Source organism: Oncorhynchus gorbuscha, unplaced genomic scaffold, assembly GCF_021184085.1.
Source record: "Oncorhynchus gorbuscha isolate QuinsamMale2020 ecotype Even-year unplaced genomic scaffold, OgorEven_v1.0 Un_scaffold_675, whole genome shotgun sequence".
NCBI classification, from domain to species: Eukaryota; Metazoa; Chordata; class Actinopteri; order Salmoniformes; family Salmonidae; genus Oncorhynchus; species Oncorhynchus gorbuscha.
Genome location: NW_025745761.1, coordinates 256,110 through 279,588, shown reverse-complemented (window position 1 = coordinate 279,588; position 23,479 = coordinate 256,110). Strand labels below are relative to the sequence as shown.

Sequence of the window (23,479 nt, the reverse complement as noted above, 5' to 3'; positions counted from 1 at the left end):
CTGTGCTCCTCTCTCCCCCCATCTCCCCTCTCTCTCCCCTAGTGGGCAGTAAGCCCTGTGCTCCTCTCTCCCCCATCTCCCCTCTCTCCCCTAGTGGGCAGTAAGCCCTGTGCTCCTCTCTCCTCCATCTCCCCCTCTCTCCCCTAGTGGGCAGTAAGCCCTGTGCTCCTCTCTCCTCCATCTCCCCTCTCTCTCCCCTAGTGGGCAGTAAGCCCTGTGCTCCTCTCTCCCTCCATCTCCCCTCTCTCTCCCCTAGTGGGCAGTAAGCCCTGTGCTCCTCTCTCCCTCCATCTCCCCTCTCTCTCCCCTAGTGGGCAGTAAGCCCTGTGCTCCTCTCTCCTCCGTCTCCCCTCTCTCTCTCCCCTAGTGGGCAGTAAGCCCTGTGCTCCTCTCTCCTCCGTCTCCCCTCTCTCCCCTAGTGGGCAGTAAGCCCTGTGCTCCTCTCTCCTCCATCTCCCCTCTCTCTCCCCTAGTGGGCAGTAAGCCCTGTGCTCCTCTCTCCCTCCATCCCCCTCTCTCTCCCCTAGTGGGCAGTAAGCCCTGTGCTCCTCTCTCCCTCCATCTCCCCCCTCTCTCCCCTAGTGGGCAGTAAGCCCTGTGCTCCTCTCTCCTCCATCTCCCTCTCTCTCCCCTAGTGGGCAGTAAGCCCTGTGCTCCTCTCTCCTCCGTCTCCCCTCTCTCTCCCCTAGTGGGCAGTAAGCCCTGTGCTCCTCTCTCCTCCGTCTCCCCTCTCTCTCCCCTAGTGGGCAGTAAGCCCTGTGCTCCTCTCTCCCCCATCTCCCCTCTCTCTCCCCTAGTGGGCAGTAAGCCCTGTGCTCCTCTCTCCTCCATCTCCCCTCTCTCTCCCCTAGTGGGCAGTAAGCCCTGTGCTCCTCTCTCCTCCATCTCCCCTCTCTCTCCCCTAGTGGGCAGTAAGCCCTGTGCTCCTCTCTCCTCCGTCTCCCCTCTCTCCCCTAGTGGGCAGTAAGCCCTGTGCTCCTCTCTCCCCATCTCCCCCTCTCTCCCCTAGTGGGCAGTAAGCCCTGTGCTCCTCTCTCCTCCATCTCCCCTCTCTCTCCCCTAGTGGGCAGTAAGCCCTGTGCTCCTCTCTCCTCCATCTCCCCTCTCTCTCCCCTAGTGGGCAGTAAGCCCTGTGCTCCTCTCTCCTCCATCTCCCCTCTCTCTCCCCTAGTGGGCAGTAAGCCCTGTGCTCCTCTCTCCCTCCATCTCCCCTCTCTCTCCCCTAGTGGGCAGTAAGCCCTGTGCTCCTCTCCCTCCCCTAGTGGGCAGTAAGCCCTGTGCTCCTCTCTCCTCCATCTCCCCTCTCTCTCCCCTAGTGGGCAGTAAGCCCTGTGCTCCTCTCTCCTCCATCTCCCCTCTCTCTCCCCTAGTGGGCAGTAAGCCCTGTGCTCCTCTCTCCTCCATCTCCCCTCTCTCTCCCCTAGTGGGCAGTAAGCCCTGTGCTCCTCTCTCCTCCATCTCCCCTCTCTCCCCTAGTGGGCAGTAAGCCCTGTGCTCCTCTCTCCTCCATCTCCCCTCTCTCTCCCCTAGTGGGCAGTAAGCCCTGTGCTCCTCTCTCTCCTAGTGGGCTAGCCCTGTGCTCCTCTCTCCTCCATCTCCCTCTCTCTCCCCTAGTGGGCAGTAAGCCCTGTGCTCCTCTCTCCTCCATCTCCCCCTCTCTCTCCCCTAGTGGGCAGTAAGCCCTGTGCTCCTCTCTCTCCCCTAGTGGGCAGTAAGCCCTGTGCTCCTCTCTCCTCCATCTCCCCTCTCTCTCCCCTAGTGGGCAGTAAGCCCTGTGCTCCTCTCTCCTCCATCTCCCCTCTCTCTCCCCTAGTGGGCAGTAAGCCCTGTGCTCCTCTCTCCTCCATCTCCCTCTCTCCCCTAGTGGGCAGTAAGCCCTGTGCTCCTCTCTCCTCCATCTCCCTCTCTCTCCCCTAGTGGGCAGTAAGCCCTGTGCTCCTCTCCTCCAGTAAGCCCTGTGCTCCTCTCTCCTCCATCTCCCCTCTCTCTCCCCTAGTGGGCAGTAAGCCCTGTGCTCCTCTCTCCTCCATCTCCCCTCTCTCTCCCCTAGTGGGCAGTAAGCCCTGTGCTCCTCTCTCCTCCATCTCCCCTCTCTCTCCCCTAGTGGGCAGTAAGCCCTGTGCTCCTCTCTCCTCCATCTCCCCTCTCTCTCCCCTAGTGGGCAGTAAGCCCTGTGCTCCTCTCTCCTCCATCTCCCCTCTCTCTCCCCTAGTGGGCAGTAAGCCCTGTGCTCCTCTCTCTCTCCTAGTGCTCTCTCTCCTCCTCTCCCTCTCTCCCCTAGTGGGCAGTAAGCCCTGTGCTCCTCTCTCCTCCATCTCCCCTCTCTCTCCCCTAGTGGGCAGTAAGCCCTGTGCTCCCTCTCTCCTCCTCCTCTCTCCTCCATCTCTCTCCCTAGTGGGCAGTAAGCCCTGTGCTCCTCTCTCCTCCATCTCCCCTCTCTCTCCCCTAGTGGGCAGTAAGCCCTGTGCTCCTCTCTCCTCCGTCTCCCCTCTCTCTCCCCTAGTGGGCAGTAAGCCCTGTGCAGTCTCTCTCCTCCAGTCTCCCCTCTCTCTCCCTAGTGGGCAGTAAGCCCTGTGCTCCTCTCTCCTCCATCTCCCTCTCTCTCCCCTAGTGGGCAGTAAGCCCTGTGCTCCTCTCTCCTCCGTCTCCCCTCTCTCTCCCCTAGTGGGCAGTAAGCCCTGTGCTCCTCTCTCCTCCATCTCCCCTCTCTCTCCCCTAGTGGGCAGTAAGCCCTGTGCTCCTCTCTCCTCCATCTCCCCTCTCTCTCCCCTAGTGGGCAGTAAGCCCTGTTCATTAACATGGTGTTTATTGAATGGTGTCCTCTCTCCTCCATCTCCCCTCTCTCCCCTAGTGGGCAGTAAGCCCTGTGCTCCTCTCTCTCCCCTAGTGGGCAGTAAGCCCTGTGCTCCTCTCTCCTCCATCTCCCTCTCTCTCCCCTAGTGGGCAGTAAGCCCTGTGCTCTCTCTCCTCCCTCCATCTCCCCTCTCTCTCCCCTAGTGGGCAGTAAGCCCTGTGCTCCTCTCTCCTCCATCTCCCTCTCTCTCCCCTAGTGGGCAGTAAGCCCTGTGCTCCTCTCTCCTCCATCTCCATCTCTCTCCCCTAGTGGGCATGGTGTCCCTCTCTCTCCCCTAGTGGGCAGTTAGCCCTGTGCTCCTCTCTCCTCCGTCTCCCCTCTCTCTCCCCTAGTGGGCAGTAAGCCCTGTGCTCCTCTCTCCTCCGTCTCCCCTCTCTCTCCCTAGTGGGCAGTAAGCCCTGTGCTCCTCTCTCCTCCATCTCTCTCTCCCCTCTCTCCCCTAGTGGGCAGTAAGCCCTGTGCTCCTCTCTCCTCCGTCTCCCCTCTCTCTCCCCTAGTGGGCAGTAAGCCCTGTGCTCCTCTCTCCTCCGTCTCCCCTCTCTCTCCCCTAGTGGGCAGTAAGCCCTGTGCTCCTCTCTCCTCCATCTCCCCTCTCTCTCCCCTAGTGGGCAGTAAGCCCTGTGCTCCTCTCTCCTCCAGTTAGCCCTGTGCTCTCTCTCCTCCATCTCCCCTCTCTCCCCTAGTGGGCAGTAAGCCCTGTGCTCCTCTCTCCTCCATCTCCCCTCTCCCTAGTGGGCAGTAAGCCCTGTGCTCCTCTCTCTCCCCTAGTGGGCAGTAAGCCCTGTGCTCCTCTCTCCTCCGTCTCCCTCTCTCTCCCCTAGTGGGCAGTAAGCCCTGTGCTCCTCTCTCCTCCGTCTCCCCTCTCTCTTTAGTGGGCAGTAAGCCCTGTGCTCCTCTCTCCTCCGTCTCCCCTCTCTCTCCCCTAGTGGGCAGTAAGCCCTGTGCTCCTCTCTCCTCCGTCTCCCCTCTCTCTCCCCTAGTGGGCAGTAAGCCCTGTGCTCCTCTCTCCTCCATCTCCCCTCTCTCTCCCCTAGTGGGCAGTAAGCCCTGTGCTCCTCTCTCTCCCCTAGTGGGCAGTTAGCCCTGTGCTCCTCTCTCCTCCGTCTCCCCTCTCTCTCCCCTAGTGGGCAGTAAGCCCTGTGCTCCTCTCTCCTCCGTCTCCCCTCTCTCTCCCCTAGTGGGCAGTAAGCCCTGTGCTCCTCTCTCCCTCCATCTCCCCTCTCTCTCCCCTCTCTCTCCCCTAGTGGGCAGTAAGCCCTGTGCTCCTCTCTCCTCCGTCTCCCCTCTCTCTCCCCTAGTGGGCAGTAAGCCCTGTGCTCCTCTCTCCTCCGTCTCCCCTCTCTCTCCCCTAGTGGGCAGTAAGCCCTGTGCTCCTCTCTCCTCCATCTCCCCTCTCTCTCCCCTAGTGGGCAGTAAGCCCTGTGCTCCTCTCTCTCTCCTAGTGGGCAGTTAGCCCTGTGCTCCTCTCTCCTCCATCTCCCCTCTCTCTCCCCTAGTGGGCAGTAAGCCCTGTGCTCCTCTCTCCTCCATCTCCCCTCTCTCTCCCCTAGTGGGCAGTAAGCCCTGTGCTCCTCCTCCCCCTCCCCCTAGTGGGCAGTAAGCCCTGTGCTCCTCTCTCCTCCATCTCCCCTCTCTCTCCCCTAGTGGGCAGTTAGCCCTGTGCTCCTCTCTCCTCCGTCTCCCCTCTCTCTCCCCTAGTGGGCAGTAAGCCCTGTGCTCCTCTCTCCTCCGTCTCCCCTCTCTCTCCCTAGTGGGCAGTAAGCCCTGTGCTCCTCTCTCCTGGTCTCCCCTCTCTCTCCCCTAGTGGGCAGTAAGCCCTGTGCTCCTCTCTCCTCCATCTCCCCTCTCTCTCCCCTAGTGGGCAGTAAGCCCTGTGCTCCTCTCTCCTCCGTCTCCCCTCTCTCCCCTAGTGGGCAGTAAGCCCTGTGCTCCTCTCTCCTCCGTCTCCCCTCTCTCTCCCTAGTGGGCAGTAAGCCCTGTGCTCCTCTCTCCTCCATCTCCCCTCTCTCTCCCCTAGTGGGCAGTAAGCCCTGTGCTCCTCTCTCCTCCATCTCCCCTCTCTCTCCCCTAGTGGGCAGTAAGCCCTGTGCTCCTCTCTCTCCCCTAGTGGGCAGTAAGCCCTGTGCTCCTCTCTCCTCCATCTCCCCTCTCTCTCCCCTAGTGGGCAGTAAGCCCTGTGCTCCTCTCTCCTCCATCTCCCCTCTCTCTCCCCTAGTGGGCAGTAAGCCCTGTGCTCCTCTCTCCTCCATCTCCCCTCTCTCTCCCCTAGTGGGCAGTAAGCCCTGTGCTCCCTCTCTCCTCCATCTCCCCTCTCTCTCCCCCAGTGGGAAGATGAAGCCCTGTGCTCCACCTCCCCTAGTGGGCAGTTCCTGTGCTCCTGATCCTCCAGAGTCTCCCCTCTCAGGACCCCAGTGGGCAGGAGGTGCTCCTCTCTCCTCCGTCTCCCCTCTCTCTCCCCAGTGGGCAGTAAGCCCTGTGCTCCTCTCTCCCTCCATCTGCCCCTCTTGCCCCTGTCTCTCCCCTAGTGGGCAGTGACATCTGCTGACCTTCTCCTCCTCAGTGACATCTCTTCCCCTAGTGGGCAGTAAGTTGACTAAAGGTCCCTCCGTAAAACTCTCCCCTAGTTAAAGTAAGTTTCCTGTGCTCCGTTTCTTCCCCTGATGCTGTTCACCCAGCTCTGTGACATGAAATGAAACCATTGATGAGACCTGGGATCAGTTTTCAGAGGCTATGTGATTACAGAGTAGTGGAATGACAGGACCCCATGAGGGTCTCAGCCAACAATGGAAATGCCCTCTATCTCACATGTCAAACAAATTGTTCAGTGTGACCATGGTGTTTATTGACATCTGGTGTTTCCTTCAGTGACATGGTGTTTATTGACATGGTGTTTATTGACAGTAATGTTGACTAAAGGTTGTAAAACTGGTGTTTATTGACATGGTGTTTATTGACGTTTGTTTATTGATTTGTTGTGTTTATTGACATGGTGTTTATTGACAATGTGTTTATTGACATGGACATGGTGTTTATTGACATGGTGTTTATTGACATGGTAGTGGAATGTTTATTGACATGGTGTTTATTGACATGGTGTTTATTGACATGGTGTTTATTGACATGGTGTTTATTGACATGGTGTTTATTAACATGGTGTTTATTGACATGGTGTTTATTGACATGGTGTTTATTGACATGGTGTTTATTTACATGGTGTTTATTGACATGGTACATGGTGTTTATTGACATGGTGTTTATTGACATGGTGTACTTGTAAATAGCTACAAAGACAACCTGTGGAACCATGCTCTCTATTTGTCTCTCCAACTCTCCTTCCCTCTCTCTTCTCTCCCTCCCCCTTTCTCCTCTCTCCCTCCCTCTCCCTCTTTCTCATCTCTCCTCCTCTCCCTCCCCCCTTTCTCTCGCTCTCTCCCCCTCCCCAACTCTCCTCCCCTCCCTCTCCCTTTCTCCCTCCCCATCCCCATCTCTCCCTCCCCTCCTCTCCCCCTCCCCTCCCTCCCCTTTCTCTCTCTCCTCCTCCCTCCCTCTCTCCCCTCTCCAGGTAGTAACCCTGGCCGTCTACACCTTCATCTTTGCCTGTATTATTGGTAGACAGTTCTTGGACCCAGCTCAGGGTTACCCAGGTCATGACCAGGACTTTTACGTTCCCATCTTCACTATGCTACAGTTCTTCTTCTACTCTGGCTGGCTCAAGGTATGACTGACTGACTGGCTGATTGACTCACTGACTGAGAGAGAGAGAGAGAGAGAGAGAGAGAGAGAGACACACACACACACACACACAGTTGTTATTGTAGTCCAGCTGGCTCAAGGTCCTGTCCTCCACAAACCTTTTTGCCTTTTGGTTTCAACCAGGGAAATTAGATCCCGGACATCAAACCCCAGTACTGTGGATAACAATGCTGGGGTTGTGATGCTAATATGAAGGTCTTGTGAGAGGGAATGTGTGGTTGCAGAGTGTATAGTGTTGGGGTTGTGATGCTAATATGAAGGTCTTGTGAGAGGGAATGTGTGGTTGCAGAGTGTATAGTGTTGGGGTTGTGATGCTAATATGAAGGTCTTGTGAGAGGGAATGTGTGGTTGCAGATGTCACGCCTTGGTCATTGTATCTTGTGTTTTTGTTATATGTTTGGGTAGGCCAGGGTGTGACATGGGTTTATATGTTGTATTTCGTATTGGGGTTTGTATTAATTAGGAGTGTGGTCCTTCTGTAGCTCAGTTGGTAGAGCATGGCGCTTGTAACGCCAGGGTAGTGGTTTCGATCCCCGGGACCACCCATACGTAGAATGTATGCACACATGACTGTAAGTCGCTTTGGATAAAAGCGTCTGCTAAATGGCATATATATTATTATTATATTATTAGTAGGGGTGTGTCTAGTTAGGCTTGGCTGCCTGAGGCGATTCCTAATTGGAGTCAGCTGATTCTAGTTGTCTCGGATTGGGAACCGTATTTAGGTAGCCTGAGTGCGCGTTGTATTTCGTGGGTGATTGTACCTGTCTTAGTGTTAGTCACCAGATAGGCTGTATTAGTTTCTTTCGTTTGTTGTTTTCTTCTTCGTTATTTCATGTACCGTATTAGCTTCCTTAAAAGGCATGAGTAACCTACACGCTGCATTTCGGTCTGACTTTCTACAAACAACAGACGAAGATCTTTACAGCAGAGTGTACAGTGTTGGGTACAGTGTCAGTACACAACGTCTGTACAGCTGCTGCACCATGTCTGACAATCAATTTCATTGGATAAAAATGGGGATTTGTCAGGAAGTATGGAACCCAAATTCTGTTGACAGTAAGATTATCTATGCCTTGTGGGATTTAGTTTGTCGACCAATGTTGTAATCCCTGATGTCACATGACTGTTGTTTGGCATCACTTCCGTATCAAGACATTTGTCTGAGATAATGAGCAGTCATGTGACAGGTCCTTCTCCTTCAGGTTGCTGAGCAACTCATTAATCCATTTGGGGAGGATGATGACGACTTCGAGGCTAACTGGTGTATCGACAGAAATCTGCAGGTTACGTTCAATCAATCAATCAATCAATCAATCAATCAATCAATCAATCAATCAATCAAACATGTGTTGCAAAGTGCCTGACAGTAATAACAGGAACCCAGACTAGTTTTCATGTCTTTCTCAAGCCGATGTTATTGATTGATCTGTCATTTGTGCCAATCGATCATTCAGTCAATGCCTGTGTTGTCTCAGGTGTCGTTGATCGCGGTGGATGAGATGCACATGAACTTCCCTCCAATGACTAAAGACATTTACTGGAACGACTCTGAGGCTCTGCCTCCCTACACCCTGGCTGCTGCAGACTACTGCATACCCTCCTTCCTCGGGTCCACCAGAGAGTTGGAGTGAGGACATGACAACGCACGCACGCACGCACGCACACACGCACGCACGCACACACACACACACACACACACACACACACACACACACACACGACTACTGCATGCGTATGCAGGGACATGTGGAAAAACTCCCATCTCTCCTCAGCTAGATATCTGTCTGAGAGAAGATGGACAAGAGGGCATGACTAGAGAGGATACAGTTTATGTGTCAAATTGACACATTTGATCTAATCCTAACCCTTTTCCTAGTCTCGTGTTGCCAGACCTTCAAAATCACATTGTTTTTTTCCTAACCTAATTCTCCTAACCTGCTACAAAGAGCCAATTCTGGTCAATTCTGACGAGCTGTATACTGTCTAGTCAAAACCATTACTATTCACTAATATCCATAACCTGTATACTATCTAGTCTAATGTATTCACTAATATCCATAACCTGTATACTATCTAGACTAATGTATTCACTGTAATATCCATAACCTGTATACTATCTAGTCTAATGTATTCACTAATATCCATAACCTGTATACTATCTAGACTAATGTATTCACTGTAATATCCATAACCTGTATACTATCTAGACTAATGTATTCACTAATATCCATAACCTGTATACTATCTAGTCTAATGTATTCACTAATATCCATAACCTGTATACTATCTAGACTAATGTATTCACTGTAATATCCATAACCTGTATACTATCTAGACTAACGTATTCACTAATATCCATAACCTGTATACTATCTAGACTAATGTATTCACTAATATAACCATAACCTGTATACTATCTTGACTAAAGTATTCACTGTAATATCCATAACCTGTATACTATCTAGACTAATGTATTCACTAATATCCATAACCTGTATACTATCTTGACTAAAGTATTCACTGTAATATCCCATAATCTTGACTAAAGTATTCACTACTATCCATAGTATACTATCTAGACTAAAGTATTCACTGTAATATCCTCTATCTTTCAGTCTATCGGGCATTTTTCAGTTCGGAGAGGCAGACAAAATGGACATTCACAGACAGGACAGCCACTACAGCAATCACAACTTCCGTCATGGTCGTCAAACGTCAGTCCTGGGGCACGTGCGTAGGCTTCTCAGCGTCCAGGATCCCCCAGAGCTCGTCCCTCCTCGGCCCTCCTTCAAACGTCACAGCAGTGAGGCCTTCTTCCCCTTCAGACCTGACTCCCATGACCACCCTGGATCAGACGACCAGGCCTCCCCAGGACCTGATCACTCTCTGTTCCCCAGACCCAACCTCTTTAACTCCCATAACCCCCTCTCGACCAACCACCCTCTGGATACGCTACGGGAGGTTAGCAGTACTCTTTCTTCCCTGGACACTGAGCCCCGTACGCCGTCCTTCACAGACCTGCCTCAGTGGGTGGTAAGTCCACCTGCTTCTTCTGATGATCATGGGGATGGTGGTTATGGGGGTGATGGAGGGAAGTGTGGGGCGTTATCCGGGGCTCCACAACCCCTGAATCATATAGAGGCCTTCTCCCAACAGACAGGGCATGAGCAGGCCTCAAGTAAGCCTGGGACTCCAGTAGATCTGTCCCCCATTGTGGAGGCTCCGGCCCTGAACACGAATCAGGGCAACAGCTGTACCCAACCGAGGCCCAAGAAGTTGAGCTGGAACGTCCCCAAAGACTGGTGTAAGCCACAGAGACGTCAGCTGTCCTTCCAGTTCTCCAGACAGGGCTCAAAGAGCTCCCTGCACAGCCTGCCTAGTCCTCAAGGCCTAGGGAGGAGGAGAGGCCGAAACACTTCCACAGCCCTCCCCTTTCCTGCTGAGCCTGCCCAGTTCCAAGCACTGCAAGTCCCCGAGACAGACATTCTGGAGTCCATTGGTCATGAGAGTGACAAGATGGACACCAATGACAGCCAAGAGAACAAGGACAAGTCACAATCGGAGAAGTCCTAATGTTCTTCTGACCTACAGTGCATATCGACCTGCTGTGCCCTAATATGAGTCATTTCACAGGATCTCTAAGGGTGTACACAGCATTATTATAATTGACACCCTAATAAACATCAAATGTTTGTTTTATAATAAAATATAATTGATTCAGTCATCGTTCACTGTTAATCATTGTACTCACTCACAAAATGATGCAACAAAAACCACCTGATTGCATTTAAACAATTATTTATTAACTTTAATGGAATGGAAATGCATGAATTCTTCTCAAAAGATGCCAGACAGCCACTGATAATGCGGGCCAGACAGCCACTGATAATGCTGGCCAGACAGCCACTGATAATGCTGGCCAGACAGCCACTGATAATGTTGGACAGACAGCCACTGATAATGCTGGCCAGACAGCCACTGATAATGCTGGCCAGACAGCCTTTCAGCCTTCCCATGAAGCACTTCTGTCTCAGTGATGATGACAGGAGGTGCAGCATGGTGATTCCATGCATCGCTTCATCCACTCTTCTATCACTATCCTTCCTTCCTTCCTTCCTTGCTTGCTTCCTTCCTTCCTTCCTTCCTTCCTTCCTTCCTTCCTTCCTTCCTTCCTTCCTTCCTTCCTTCCTTCCTTCCTTCCTTCCTTCCTCACTTCTATCACTATTCTTCCTTCCTTCCTTCCTTCCTCACTTCATCCACAATTCTATCACTATCCTTCCTTCCTTCCTCACTCATCCACTATCCTATCACTATCCTTCCTTCCTTCCTCACTTCATCCCTCCTTCTATCATCCATCCATCCATCACTCCCTTCCCACATCCCATCTATCTATCCATCTCTGCATCCAACGTTGCATAGCGTGTGTGTCTGGCCTTAGCGAAGCCCACCCTGTCCTGTCCCCGGTCATAGATGCTATAGTAATCAGAGAGGAACACGTCCCCTAGGATCCACAGAGGATCCGTCGAGGAGTGCAGATCCTCCCCCTGGAACCCACTGAAACAGATCTCATGATCACCCATCACCTCCTGAAGAGAGGGAGGGAGGAGGGAGAGGAGGAGAGAGGGGAGGAGGGAGGAGAGAGGAGGAGAGAGAAGGAGGGAGAGGAGGAGAGAGGAGGAGTGAGGAGAGAGAAGAGGAGAGAGAAGGAGGGAGAGGAGGAGGAAGGAGAGAGAAGGAGGGAGAGGAGGAGGGAGGAGGGAGAGGAGGAGGAGGGAGCGGAGGAGAGAGAGGAGGAGGGAGGAGAGAGGGGAGGGGGAGGAGGGAGAGGAGGAGGGAGGAGAGAGGAGGAGAGAGAAGGAGGGAGAGGAGGAGCAAGAGGAGGAGGGAGGAGAGAGAGGAGGAGAGAGAAGGAGGGAGAGGAGGAGGAAGGAGAGAGGAGGAGAGAGAAGGAGGGAGAGGAGGAGGGAGGAAGGAGAGGAGGAGAGAGAAGGAGGGAGAGTAGGAGGAGGGAGGAGAGAGAGGAGAGAGAAGGAGGAGGGAGAGGAGGAGGGAGGAGAGAGAGAGGAGGAGAGAGAAGGAGGGAGAAGGAGACAGAAGGAGGAAGAAGGAGAGAGAAGTAGAGAGAAGGAGAGAGAAGAAGAGAGGAGTGAGAGAGAAGGAGAGAAGGAGGAAGGAGGGAGAAGGAGAGGAATGGAGAGAAGGAGAGAGAAGTAGAGAGAAGGAGGGAGAGAGGAGAGAGGAGGGAGAGAGAAGGAGAGAGGAGTGAGAGAGAAGGAGAGAAGGAGAGAAGGAGGAAGGAGGGAGAAGGAGAGGAATGGAGAGAAGGAGAGAGAAGTAGAGAGAAGGAGGGAAAGAGAAGGAGAGAGGAGGGAGAGAGGAGAGAGAAGGAAGGTAAATGAGGGAGAGAGAAGGAGAGAGGAGGGAGAGAGAAGGAAGGTAAAGGAGGGAGAGAGAAGGAGAGAGGAGGGAGAGAGAAGGAGAGAGGAGGGAGAGAGAAGGAAGGTAAATGAGGGAGAGAGAAGGAGAGAGGAGGGAGAGAGAAGGAAGGTAAAGGAGGGAGAGAGAAGGAAGGTAAATGAGGGAGAGAGAAGGAGAGAGGAGGGAGAGAGAAGGAAGGTAAATGAGGGAGAGAGAAGGAGAGAGGAGGGAGAGAGAAGGAAGGTAAAGGAGGGAGAGAGAAGGAAGGTAAAGGAGGGAGAGAGAAGGAAGGAGAGGAGGGAGAGAGAAGGAAGAGAGGAGGGGAGAGAGAAGGAAGAAAGGAGGGAGAGAGAAGGAGAGAGGAGGGAGAGAGAAGGAGAGAGGAGGGAGAGAGAAGGAAGGAGGAGGGAGAGAGAAGGAGGTAAAGGAGGGAGAAGAGAAGGAAGGTAAAGGAGGGAGAGAGAAGGAGGAGAGGAGGGAGAGAGAAGGAAGGTAAAGGAGGGAGAGAGAAGGAGAGGAGGAGAGAGAGGAGAGAAGGAGAGAGGAGGGAGAGAGAAGGAAGGTAAAGGAGGAGAGAGGGAGAGAGAAGGTAAAGGAGGGAGAGAGAAGGAGAGAGGAGGGAGAGAGAAGGAAGGTAAAGGAGGGAGAGAGAAGGAAGAGAGGAGGGAGAGAGAAGGAAGGTAAAGGAGGGAGAGAGAAGGAAGGTAAAGGAGGGAGAGAGAAGGAAGGTAAAGGAGGGAGAGAGAAGGAGAAAGGAGGGAGAGAGAAGGAAGGAGAAGGAGGGAGAGAGAAGGAAGGTAAAGGAGGGAGAGAGAAGGAAGGTAGAGGAGGGAGAGAGAAGGAGAGAGGAGGGAGAGAGAAGGAGAGAGGAGGGAGAGAGAAGGAAGGTAAAGGAGGGAGAGAGTTAGTGTGTCAGAAATATGACCACAATCCAAACAACCACTCATCAAATACCTTATGTTTTTTGACACAGGCCTCTACCGTAGGACACAGAAAAATGTAGATCTATCATTTATACTAAAATGATTATCACACACAAGTTAAAGTAAATACTGTAATAGTATGTATGAGAATCTGGAAATATCTCACTTGTCATGTTCATTCACTGTCTGTTGGACCAGTACCCACCCTTTTGAGTAGGACTCAGCAGTGAGCACGTATTCCACCCCGTTGAGCGTGATGGTCACCTGGGGCAGGCTGGAGATGCGGGCGCAGTCAATCAGGTACTGCAACACATTTTCCTCATTGAAAAGCATTGAAGAGAATTGGAATTTCAGTGTACTTCCTGAATGGACTGGAATGTAAATGGCACTGAGCCTCGTGCAGCCCCTGTAACTCTACAGAGACGGCCATAGAATGGGCACTCCAATGGAGGTGGGGGTCGCTCCTATCACTAGTAGTACTAGTAGTAGTAGTAGCATTGAGCCTCGTGCAGCCCCTGTAACTCTACAGAGACGGCTATAGAATGGGCACTCCAATGGAGGTGGGGGGCGCTCCTATCACTAGTAGTAATAATAGTAGTAGTAGCATTGAGCCTCGTCAGCCCCTGTAACTCTACAGAGACGGACCAGTATGGGCACCCAATGGAGGTGGGGTAGCTCCTATACTAGTAGTACAGTAGTAGTAGTACTAGTAGTAGTAGTAGTACCCCAGTAGTAGTAGCAGTAGTAGTAGTAGTAGTAGGGGCAGTAGTAGTAGTAGAGTAGTAGTAGTAGTAGTAGTAGTAGTAGTACTAGTATCAATAATAGTACTAGTAGTACATTTTAATTGTAATAGTAGCAGTAGAAGTACTAGTAGTAATAATCAGTAGTAGTAGTAGTAGTAGTAGTAGCATGTAATAATAGTAGTCAGTAGTAGTAGCTGTAGTGGTAAGTAGTACAGAGCAGTAGTAGTAGTAGTAGTAGTAGCAGTAGTAGTAGCAGTAGTAGTAGCAGTAGTAGCAGTAGTAGTAGTAGTAGTAGTAGTACTAGTAGTAGTAGTAGTAGTAGTAGTAGTAGTAGCAGTAGTAGTAGTAGTAGTAGTAGTAGTAGTAGTAGTAGTAGTAGTAGTAGTAGTAGTAGTAGTAGTAGTAATAGTAGTAGCAGTAGTACTAGTAGCAGTAGTAGTAGTAGCAGTAGTAGTAGCAGTAGTAGTAGTAGTAGTAGCAGCAGTAGTAGTACAGTAGTAGTAGTAGTAGTAGTAGTAGTAGTAGTAGTAGTAGTAGTAGTAATAGTAGTAATAATAGTAGTAGTAGCAGTAGTGGTAGCAGTAGTAGTAGTAGTAGTAGTAGTAGTAGTAGTAGTAGTAGTACTAGTGGTAGTAGTAGTCTAGCAGTAGTAGTACTAGTAGTAGTAGTAGTACTAGTAGTAGTAGTAGTAGTAGTAGTAGTAGTAGTAGTAGTACTAGTAGTAATAATAGTAGTAGTAGCAGTAGTAGTAGCAGTAGTAGTAGTAGTAGTAGTAGTAGTAGTAGTAGCAGTAGTAGTAGTAGTAGTAGTAGCAGTAGTAGTAGTAGTAGTAGTAGCAGTAGTATTTGCTAGTAGTAGCAGTAGTACTAGTAGTAGTGGTAATAGTAGTATTTAGTAGTAGTAGTAGTAGTACTAGTAGTAATAGTAGTAGTAGTAGTAGTGCTCCTAGTAGTAGTAGTACCAGTGGCATCCTGTAGCTCCTCAACAGCAGTAGTAGCCAGTGGTAATAGTAGTAGTTGCAGTAGTAGTAGCTCTTATAGTGGTAATGGTAGTATTTGCAGTAGTAGTAGCTGTAGTAGTAATAGTAGTCCAGCAGCTAGCAGTAGTAGTAATAGTAGTAGTAGCAGCAGTAGTAGTAGCAGTAGTAGTAATAGTAGTAGTAGCAGCAGTAGTCCAGTAGTGGTAATAGTAGTATTTGCAGTAGTAGCTGTAGTAGTAATGGTAGTAGTAGTCCAGTAGTAGCAATAGTGTTAATAGTAGTATTTGCAGTAGTAGTAGCAATAGTAGTACTAGTGGTAATAGTAGTATTTACAGTAGTAGTAGCTGTAGTAATAGTAGTTGTTACATCTGCTCCTGCCACACCTACTTCTCATCCTGAACCTCCCTCAACCTGGCACCACTCCCCAGTGCTCTCTCCCCCTTATTTTCTTATCCTGTTTTTCCCCTAGCCTCACGCTGCTTTTTCTCTCCACTACAGTCCCGCCTGCTCTGACTCCGGTACCTGTCTCCAGTCCCGTCTGCTCTGACTCAGGTACCTGTCTCCAGTCCCGTCTGCTCTGACTCAGGTACCTGTCTCCAGTCCCGTCTGACTCAGGTACCTGTCTCCAGTCCCGTCTGCTCTGACTCAGGTACCTGTCTCCAGTCCCGTCTGCTCTGACTCAGGTACCTGTCTCCAGTCCCGTCTGCTCTGACTCAGGTACCTGTCTCCAGTCCCGTCTGCTCTGACTCAGGTACCTGTCTCCAGTCCCGTCTGCTCTGACTCAGGTACCTGTCTCCAGTCCCGTCTGCTCTGACTCAGGTACCTGTCTCCAGTCCCGTCTGCTCTGACTCAGGTACCTGTCTCCAGTCCCGTCTGCTCTGACTCAGGTACCTGTCTCCAGTCCCGTCTGCTCTGACTCAGGTACCTGTCTCCAGTCCCGTCTGCTCTGACTCAGGTACCTGTCTCCAGTCCCGTCTGCTCTGGTACCTGTCTCCAGTCCCTCGTCTTCTCAGTCCTGCTTCCCTGCTCTGACTCCCTGCTCTACTGCTTCAATGTATTCCGCTCCAGACCTGCTTCCACAGATCCTAATCTCCTTGCCCCCCCAGGCTCAACCGTAAGGCTCTCCAGAGGGTAGTGAGGTCTGCACAACGCATCACCGGGGCAAACTACCTGCCCTCTAGGACACCTACACCACCCGATGTCACAGGAAGGCCATAAAGATCATCAAGGACAACAACCACCCGAGCCACTGCCTGTTCACCCCGCTATCATCTGGAAAGCGAGGTCAGTACAGGTGCATCTAAGCTGGGACCGAGAGACTGAAAAACAGCTTCTATCTCAAGGCCATCAGACTGTTAAACAGCCACCACTAACATTGAGTGGCTGCTGCCAACACACTGACTCAACTCCAGCCACTTTAATAATGGGAATTGATGGAAATTGATGTAAAATATATCACTAGCCACTTTAAACAATGCTACTTAATATAATGTTTACATACCCTACATTATTCATCTCATATGTATATACTGTACTCTATATCATCTACTGCATCTTTATGTAATACATGTATCACTAGCTACTTTTATGCCACTTGTATGTTTACATACCCTACATTACTCATCTCAGATGTATATATTGTACTCGATACCATCTACTGCATCTTGACTATGCCGCTCTGTACCATCACTCATTCATATATCTTTATGTACATATTCTTCATCCCTTTACACTTGTGTGTATAAGGTAGTAGTTTTGGAATTGTTAGGTTAGATTACTCGTTGGTTATTACTGCATTGTCAGAACTAGAAGCACAAGCATTTCGCTACACTCGCATTAACATCTGCTAACCATGTGTATGTGACAAATAAAATGGATTTGATTAGTATATAACGTTATAATATCACCTCTCCAATGGAGGTGGGGGGTAGCTCCTATCAGCTGTTGTAGAGCGAGGATGTCACGGTTGGGGCCGATGATGAGAGACGTGCCTGTATCAATGATGGCCTGACAGCCGCGGGGACAGAAAGTCAAGGCTCCCTGGACCTGTATACTGGAGTGGAAGAGGTGCAGGAAAACATGTGTTCAGAACTACAGGGAGATGACCTTTTTACAAGAATTCAACCTCTAATTTGGCTGCCATTTTGGTTTACTAGGATACAGCAACAAGATGAGACGAAAGGGACTTTTCTGACCAGCATTCCATTGACTTCCTAACTAGCCAAAACCTGCCCTAACCAAACCCTTAAACCTGACCCTAACCTTAACCTAACCCTTAACCCTAACCTTAACCTAACCCTGACCCTAACCTTAACCTGACCCTAACCTGAACCTAACCCTTAACCCTGACCCTAAACTTAACCAAACCCTTAACCCTAACCTTAACCTAACCCTTAACCCTAACCTTAACCTAACCCTTAACCCTGACCCTAACCTTAACCTAACCCTTAACCCTGACCCTAACCTTAACCAAACCCTTAACCCTGACCTTAACTTAACCCTGACCCTAACCTTAACCAAACCCTTAACCCTGACCTTAACTTAACCCTGACCCTAACCTTAACCTAACCCTTAACCCTGACCCTAACCTTAACCTAACCCTGACCCTAACCTTCTTTTAACCAATTCTGAAATGTAATATTGGTTTGTACCCACGTCCCCTGAGTTTTCCCCCACAGCATCACAATTGAAATCGGGGACAATTGCACCATTTCCCCACTAGATGACCGGACAGCACAATATTCTCCTTTTTCTCAGTCATATCAAGTGATCAAACAGCTGCCTCACTCTTGTGGGCAGCCCTACTACTAACTGTGGATATGTCCCCTGGTTTGACAGAGGGACAATATGATGTGAGTTATCCTGGTTCTGACCCAGTTTGACAGAGGGACAACATGATATGAGTTATCCTGGTTCTGACCCAGTTTGACAGAGGGACAACATGATATGAGTTATCTTGGTTCTGACCCAGTTTGACCGAGGGACAACATGATATGAGTTATCCTGGTTCTGACCCAGTTTGACAGAGGGACAACATGATATGAGTTATTCTGGTTCTGACCCAGTTTGACAGAGGGACAACATGATATGAGTTATCTAGTTCTGACCCAGTTTGACAGAGGGACATCATGATATGAGTTATCTTGGTTTCTGATCATGATATGAGTTATTTGGACCAGTTTGACAGAGGGTGTCATGAGACTGAGTTATCTTTTGACCCCAGAGGGACAACATGATATGAGTTATCTTGGTTCTGACCCAGTTTGACCGAGGGACAACATGATATGAGTTATCTTGGTTCTGACCCAGTTTGACCGAGGGACAACATGATGAGTTATCCTGGTTCTGACCGAGGGACAACATGATATGAGTTATTCTAGTTCTGACCCAGTTTGACAGCGGGACAACATGATATGAGTTATTCTAGTTCTGACCCAGTTTGACCGAGGGACATCATGATATGAGTTATCTTGGTTCTGACCCAGTTTGACAGAGGGACAACATGATATGAGTTATCCTGGTTCTGACCCAGTTTGACCGAGGGACAACATGATATGAGTTATCCTAGTTCTGACCTGGACATCTTGATCTGCCAGTAGCTCTTCAGGGTAACAGGGTTCCAGCTGATGGGTCCACTGTAGAGCGCCTCGTCAATCCCTCCTAGCAGCAACTCTCCCTCTGGGTCCCTCGGCATCTTACTCCTGGAAGCAGAAGCAATCAAATTACGATGGGAAAATGGAAAATAGATCAGTAGGGGAGAAATCAAACTGTAGACCACTTAGGAAGTTCTGTGAAATCAAACTGATTGCTGTTTAACAATTGACAAAATTTCACATGCTGTTGGGCAAATGAAATAGACAACAGGTGGAAGTGTCTGTTTACTGGATTATAGGCAAATAGCAAGACACCCCCAATAAAGGAGTGGTTCTGACTGGATTAGAGTGTCTGTTTAATGACTGGGGAGTGTCTGTTTAATGACAGTGTCTGTTTAATGACTGGATTAGAGTGTCTGTTTATTGACTGGATTAGAGTGTCTGTTTAGAGTGTCTGTTTAATGACTGGATTAGAGTGTCTGTTCAATGACTGGATTAGAGTGTCTGTTTAATGACTGGATTAGAGTGTCTGACTTTAGTGTCTGTTTAATGACTGGATTAGAGTGTCTGTTTAATGACTGTTTGTTTTGACTGGATTAGAGTGTCTGTTTAATGACTGGATTAGAGTGTCTGTTTAATGACTGGATTAGAGTGTCTGTTTAATGACTGGATTAGAGTGTCTGTTTATTGACTGGATTAGAGTGTCTGTTTAATGACTGGATTAGAGTGTCTGTTTTTAATGACTGGATTAGAGTGTCTGTTTATTGACTGGATTAGAGTGTCTGTTGACTGGATTAAGTGTCTGTTTACTGGATTAGAGTGTCTGTTTAATGACTGGATTAGAGTGTCTGTTTAATGACTGGATTAGAGTGTCTGTTTAATGACTGGATTAGAGTGTCTGTTTAATGACTGGATTAGAGTGTCTGTTTAATGACTGGATTAGAGTGTCTGTTTAATGACTGGATTAGAGTGTCTGTTTAATGACTGGATTAGAGTGTCTGTTTAATGACTGGATTAGAGTGTCTGTTTAATGACTGGATTAGAGTGTCTGTTTAATGACTGGATTAGAGTGTCTGTTTAATGACTGGATTAGAGTGTCTGTTTAATGACTGGATTAGAGTGTCTTTTTAATGACTGAACTGTTTAAAAATGTGTCTGTTTAATGACTGGATTAGAGTGTCTGTTTAATACTGTTTAATGACTGTGCCAATTAGAGTGTCTGTTTAAAACCACTAGATTTTCTGATGACAAGTGTCTGTTTAATCTGTTTAATGACATTCATCAATAACAACATCATTGATGGGTAGACAGTCAGATATACTCTGTGGTCTGTTTAATGACTGGGTGTTTAATGTGTATTTAGTGTCTTCATCATCATCATCATCATCATCAATAACAACATCATGATGGGTAGACAGTCAGATATACTCTGTGGTCCTGGGTAGTGTATTTACCTTCATCATCATCATCATCATCATCAATAACAACATCATGATGGGTAGACAGTCAGATATACTCTGTGGTCCTGGGTAGTATATTTACCATCATCATCATCATCATCAATAACAACATCATGATGGGTAGACAGTCAGATATACTCTGTGGTCCTGGGTCATATATATATCATCATCATCATCATCATCATCAATAACAACATCCTGATGGGTAGACAGTCAGATATACTCTGTGGTCCTGGGTCATATATATACCATCATCATCATCATCATCATCATCCTGATGGGTAGACAGTCAGATATACTCTGTGGTCCTGGGTAGTGTATATGTGTTCTGTACCTACTTGCTGAGGTAGAAGGAGAAGATGGGTTGGTCCACAGACTTCTGGTTCATGATGCTGTCGAAAACGGGCGTCCCCAGTTCCTCGGCCAGGGAGGGGTACCCCAAGCCCAGCACCCCGTCAAACTTCGCCATGACAAAAACAAAACCTGGCTCGTACACCGACTCTCCGAACTCCTGGTTTTTCACCGTCAACGGGCCAATCTGGAAACCACAGAGACGTATCAGGTGAATGACTGTATACATGTCCTCCCCCACCTGATGAACTAGTTAACGTTGGACAACCACAGAGACGTATCAGGTGAATGACTGTATATATGTCCTCCCCACCTGATGAACTAGTTAACGTTGCATTGTACACGTGATGCTGTCATACCAGCCAACGGCTCAATCCTTTCAAAATAACAACACCTTCTAAAGTAAACAAAGCATCAGGAAACAATGTTGCCCCCCACAAATGATGCAGCCCCCCACAAATGATGCAGCCCCCCCCCCCTCCTCTATGGCAAGACCCATCATTCACCCACGTTTAGTTCAAATAGTGCCAGTGCTGTTAGAGACATCGCATATGAGACTAATGTATGAACGGAGACAGATCCACAGTCATCTCCCCGATTTCATCGTGGGGGACAATGATATATACCATCTAATGATATCATATGTGTTTAAGACAACATATTAGACAATCCCCACGAGAAGCTGAGCTGACAGAAACAACACTCCAATTACTTTGGGAAAGTGGGCAGTACAGGGATAAGGGTTAGGAATATTGTGTCACCTTGAGGACTTCCCTGCCCATGATGCCCAGCATGTGTCCCTTGCCATAGTGGATGCCAAACATCCTGCCGTCGTGGATGAACGTGCTGGACTCAAAGGCCTTGAACTTGCGGTGCATGGCTGGAGAGAGAGAGAGCGAGAGAGAGAGAGAGCGAGAGAGAGAGAGAGAGAGAGAGAGAGAGAGAGAGAGAGAGAGAGAGAGAGAGAGAGAGAGAGAGAGAGAGAGAGAGAGAGAGAGAGAGAGAGAGAGAGAGAGAGAGAGAGAGAGGAGGGAGGGAGGGAGGGAGGGAGAGTGAGGGAGGGAGGGAGGGAGAGACAGAGGAATAGAGGGAGGGAGGGAGAGAAGAAGAGAGGGTGGAACACAGTGACCTATAGAGGCTAGTCTGCTCTTGTCTGTGTCACACAGTCAGCAGATAAACACTGACTCTAGATAAACAGGAATACATTAGTCTATTTGGAACAGATTCTAAAAAGATAGAATGGAGAAGGTACATCTGTTTTATAGTGTGGTCCGGTCCCAAAAAACAGATTGGATTAAGCACAGAAATACAAATGTCTGTTTACCCGTAAGTACATGTCACATGACCATAATACATCTTGCTCTTTGGTAGCATTCAGATAAACATGATTGTTGTAAAATAGTTATTTAGTCCCCTAGGTGAAGGTTCTGTTAATCCCTGGCTGTGTTCTGAAGTCTCACCACAGGCCTCTGAGACGCAGTAAGAGGATGGGACCCACAGGTCAGACGATCCTGTATCAAACACTACGGTGAAGTTCTGTTTCGGGGTACCCAGGCTGATCAGTCCATAGTACTGGGCCTGGACAATCACACACAGGGAATACAATGTCCATTCGTGTATTCTGAGATCTATACAGTGTGTTGATCAAGTCTTCAGAAATGTAGAGGTCGGACTTCAACACAGTGACACAATAAAAGTACGATACGTGTTTTGCTGTTTTTCAATATACTGAACTGAGGATTGTGTTTCTCTCTCCATATAATACACCAGATACCACAACAGTCCCTTGGTACCAGCAGTTATTACACTTCAATACAGCTATTCACTTCCATTCAGTCCCACTTACATCCATGAAGTTGTAGAGCCTCTCGCTGCTCTTACCCAGCCTGAGAGAGGGGATACCAGGGGGGGTAACACTGGGCGTACCTCCGGTTGAACACATCAGGCTGGTGGTCCCTCATGAAGTCCTCCAGGCGATTGGAGGCTCTCAGCTGGGTACGCACAGAGAGCATCTGACGCAGGGGGATCCTGGACCAAACACACTCAGGTTGGTGGCCATACTGAGGTAGTTTAGATACAGTACACTTGTAGAAATGTTTCATCCACCAGTAAGTCAGACTTTCGGCTGCTGAAGGTCATTTGTCCCCGATTGAAAGCCTCTCATTCCTCACTTACTTCTTATAATGATTCTAATCAGGGTCGGGACGGATTATATATTTTGGGGGTTAGGGGCCCCCTGGGAACGTGCCCGTTCTGTAATCCGAACCTGATTCTCAGGCATTACCATAAATATTCAAGTAGGGCAAAAATATTATTTTCAAGTATCTTGAAAGGTTTTCAAACAAAGGACAAATGTTTAGGATCTGTCGGTTCTTACCTGATCAGCCCATGTGCAGTCCAGGAACAGCAGATCAGCGTCAACACAGTCCACCTCATCCTGACTGGTAGTGTCTGTCAGTGGCTGCTGCAGACCAGACGCTCACTGAACACAGGCTGTAGACACAACGGAGACCAGACGCTCACTGAACACAGGCTGCAGACACAACGGACTGGCTGCCGTTCAGCACTGAGAGGAAAGGTAGGAGGTGAAAGTGGGTGGATCTCATTTCCTTGATTCCTCACGTCCTCTCTTTATGCCTCCTCTGAATTCTCATTCAATGGATTTGGAGGTGAGGAGTCAGAGAAACGCAATTGATATTCTCCAATGGACTTCTGATCCCAGTAAGACCAGCCCTAACACAGCTCAGCATATCCCTCCAGGGGAAATGACAGTGAGACAGTAAAACTACGAGGATCTGTGTGTTATGTATGTGTATCGTCCAGGATTGATGCATTCTTGAATGCTTTTTCAAGTGGATATTGTACTTCCTTGATTCTGGGTATTTGAGATTGTTGGATTCCCATATATACATAAAACCACCTCCCATATTAGTCTAAACATCTATGCAGATACGTTTACTCTCAGGTTGAGGTGACCGAGACCTGCTAATGGTGTTCACGTTAGGTAAATACCCCGTGTTTACTAGAGATCAAAGAGTCAATCAGACCATAACCAAAAGCAGCTCGGGTAGTACAATGTGTACAGAAGAGATTTAGATGTCAAAGTCAAACGCGTGATCGTCTTCTTGTCATGGTGTTACGTTAAAAATAGAGTCATATTCTTAACATTATAGTACATCTATATCCTTAATATGTTATAGTAAGTACATCTACAGTTGAAGTCAGAAGTTTACATACATAGGTTGGAGTCATTAAAACTTGTTTTTCAACCACTCCACAAATTTATTTTTAACAAACTAGTTTTGGCAAGTCAGTTTGACATCATGGGAAAATCTAAAGAAATCAGCCAAGACTTTAGAAAAACATTTGTAGACCTCCACAAGTCTGGTTCATCCTTGGGAG

At 48.9% G+C, this 23,479-nt stretch overlaps 2 protein-coding genes across 6 annotated transcripts in view; one reads left to right on the top strand and one right to left on the bottom strand.

Moving 5' to 3' along the window:
• LOC124019768 (bestrophin-3-like) overlaps window positions 1–10,325 on the top strand; it is a 19,156-nt gene extending 8,831 nt beyond the window's left edge. For 3 of the 5 annotated variants that reach the window (XM_046335191.1, XM_046335192.1, XM_046335195.1), the window contains 4 exons: window positions 6,417–6,569; window positions 7,813–7,893; window positions 8,086–8,237; window positions 9,226–10,325. In XM_046335191.1, coding sequence (XP_046191147.1) covers window positions 6,417–6,569; window positions 7,813–7,893; window positions 8,086–8,237; window positions 9,226–10,183 — 1,344 coding nt within the window. In that variant the 3' untranslated portion in view covers window positions 10,184–10,325. The remainder of the gene's footprint in view (window positions 1–6,416; window positions 6,570–7,812; window positions 7,894–8,085; window positions 8,238–9,225) is intronic. The other 2 variants (XM_046335194.1, XM_046335193.1) reach the window with 1 other exon arrangement.
• A 588-nt stretch (window positions 10,326–10,913) lies between these two features.
• Window positions 10,914–22,944, bottom strand: LOC124019765 (cathepsin D-like). The gene is given in 11 exon segments (XM_046335188.1): window positions 10,914–11,193; window positions 13,153–13,254; window positions 16,515–16,516; window positions 16,581–16,726; window positions 18,249–18,374; window positions 20,065–20,264; window positions 20,839–20,957; window positions 21,538–21,655; window positions 21,924–21,986; window positions 21,988–22,105; window positions 22,455–22,944. Coding segments are annotated over 11 exon segments (1,251 nt in total). The 5' UTR covers window positions 22,514–22,944; the 3' UTR covers window positions 10,914–10,995.
• Between the last annotated feature and the right edge of the window lie 535 nt (window positions 22,945–23,479).